Here is a 2,228-nt window from a genome sequence, read left to right on the forward strand (position 1 = left end):
GAAAAAAAAATTAAATTGTGCATAAAATATGGGATAAAAATCAAATAATTTAGGAAGAAATTTAGTATACAATTAATTTGATACTTGACTAAAATATTATTCTTTTTACTAATATTTTGTAGTTATTTTTAATGAATAAGTTATAAAATTTACCTAATTAACTAATTTTCCCTTTATTAAATTTTTTCTACCACATGTTTACTTACAATGTAATTTTCCAACTCAAAGTACAGAACCGGATAGCAAGCCTAAAGAATTGGGCCACATGACAGGCCTAACTTTCAAGAAATAACTGGGCCAAACGAGCACCAGGTCACTGGACCGGCGCCCATGGTTATTAAAGAAAAAAAACCCTAGTCAATTTTGCAGATTTAGCTGTATATATAAAACCCTAACGCCTCCAAACTCCATTTTCCCTTCAGTTTTTTGGGGATCGTGAAGAGCAACCCGTCCGCGATGTCGAAACGAGGTATCACTCAATCTTATTCAACTTCTTTCTCTCATTACATGTATTCTTTATTTCGATTTAATATTGTGTAAAACTTTTCAGGACGAGGAGGTTCCGCCGGGAACAAGTTCAGAATGTCACTGGGTCTACCGGTGGCGGCGACTGTCAACTGCGCCGATAACACTGGTGCTAAGAACCTGTACATCATTTCCGTGAAAGGGATCAAGGGAAGGCTTAATAGGTTGCCTTCAGCTTGTGTTGGAGATATGGTGATGGCTACTGTCAAGAAGGGTAAGCCAGATCTCAGGAAGAAGGTTATGCCTGCTGTCATTGTTCGTCAGCGCAAGCCATGGCGCCGAAAGGACGGTGTTTTCATGTACTTTGAAGGTATATTTTAAAGTATCATTGTTCTTATCTAATTAGTTCGGAATTGATGGGTTAGATATCAAAATGTTGATTTGTTATGAATTTTCTATGCTTTTTCCAGTTGTAAGTCTTTTATTTAGCTGAATTATCTACTGGTTTGGCTAGTGAAGAATTTGATTGGAGTCATTGTCGCTATATATTGTTATAGAATATATATTTGAACAGATGTATGTTTGCACATTTCAATTTTTCTTGTTTGAGCTGTTACATTAGCTATTAACTTGAGAATTTAGCTGAATGGGTATATGATGCCCAAGACACTAAACTGATTCAGGATTGAGGGGACTTTTCATGGTCATACTGTCGTGAGTTCGTTTCTATGTTGTTGTTCTAGCTGCTGCCACGTGTTGTGGTTGATAAAATGCTTATTGACTTATAGTATCATTATATTTATTGGCACAACTATCTTTTCTATGTGAGATTGCTTGCCGGCCTTGTTTCTGTGTGATCCACTATGTTGTGTTTAACGTTATTATATTTGAATAGCCTACACAAAGTCAGTTTCTTCTTCCCGTCTCTTATTCTGCAGATAATGCTGGTGTGATTGTGAACCCCAAGGGTGAAATGAAAGGTAATTCAATCTACATTTTGCTTAATACAGATTTTTATTCTATTTTGAAGTCAATATCCCCTTTTGAAGATAGATACAAGTTGCTTGGGTTACCCTTAATACAAAATTAATCGTTGTGCTGGTCTTTTAGGACCTAAATTATATGAATCTGTCTTACCCTTTTCCTTTTCTTAATTCTTCTAGGGTCTGCCATCACTGGTCCAATTGGGAAAGAATGTGCTGATCTGTGGCCTAGGATTGCATCTGCTGCCAATGCTATTGTGTAGAAGAAGTAGGAGCACCCCCAAGTAGTTTATGATTCTTGCTTTTGTTGGTTTATCATTAAGTTTTTGGATATCTAAGGACAAGTTGTCTTGATAAGAATTATTTTTGCTCAGAATTTTGCGTACTACAAGGTTTTCAATGATCAATGACATCAAATGTTTTCATTTCCCATGTTTTAATGTTTTTATAACAAATGGATACAGAAGTTTTGATATGCTGCTGCTTCTCGAATCTCCATTCTATGAGTATATGTTTTTATCTACTGTCTAATATAATAGCATGTTGTGTTCAAGACTATTGTCAGGTTTTGATATGCTGCTGCTTCTCGAATCTCCATTCTATGAGTACATGTTTTCATCTATTGTCTAATATAATAGCATGTTGTGCTCAAGACTATTGTCACGTCTTACTAAGCACACGTGCGGCTCTAGACAAATTGCTCATGTTCTTGCACCACTTGCTCACGATCTTGCTATGCCAAGTTAACCTGAAACTCTAGGAATTGCCAAGAGAATCTGA

At 36.1% G+C, this 2,228-nt stretch overlaps 1 protein-coding gene across 1 annotated transcript; it reads left to right on the plus strand.

The window, feature by feature from the left end:
• The first annotated feature begins 356 nt into the window (after positions 1-356).
• LOC129882721 (60S ribosomal protein L23) lies at positions 357-1,873 on the plus strand. Its single transcript, XM_055957144.1, has 4 exons — positions 357-469; positions 551-835; positions 1,404-1,445; positions 1,629-1,873. The coding sequence occupies exons 1-4, from the start codon at positions 457-459 to the stop codon at positions 1,709-1,711; spliced, it is 423 nt and encodes a 140-aa protein (XP_055813119.1). The 5' UTR covers positions 357-456; the 3' UTR covers positions 1,712-1,873.
• Positions 1,874-2,228: the final 355 nt, after the last annotated feature.

Source organism: Solanum dulcamara, chromosome 3 (assembly GCF_947179165.1).
Source record: "Solanum dulcamara chromosome 3, daSolDulc1.2, whole genome shotgun sequence".
Classification (NCBI taxonomy): Eukaryota; Viridiplantae; Streptophyta; class Magnoliopsida; order Solanales; family Solanaceae; genus Solanum; species Solanum dulcamara.

Coding starts and splice junctions, on each gene's coding strand:
- LOC129882721 (XM_055957144.1), top strand. Junction 836..1,403: donor TGTTTTCATGTACTTTGAAG/GTATATTTTAAA, acceptor CTTATTCTGCAG/ATAATGCTGGTGTGATTGTG. Junction 1,446..1,628: donor CCCCAAGGGTGAAATGAAAG/GTAATTCAATCT, acceptor TAATTCTTCTAG/GGTCTGCCATCACTGGTCCA.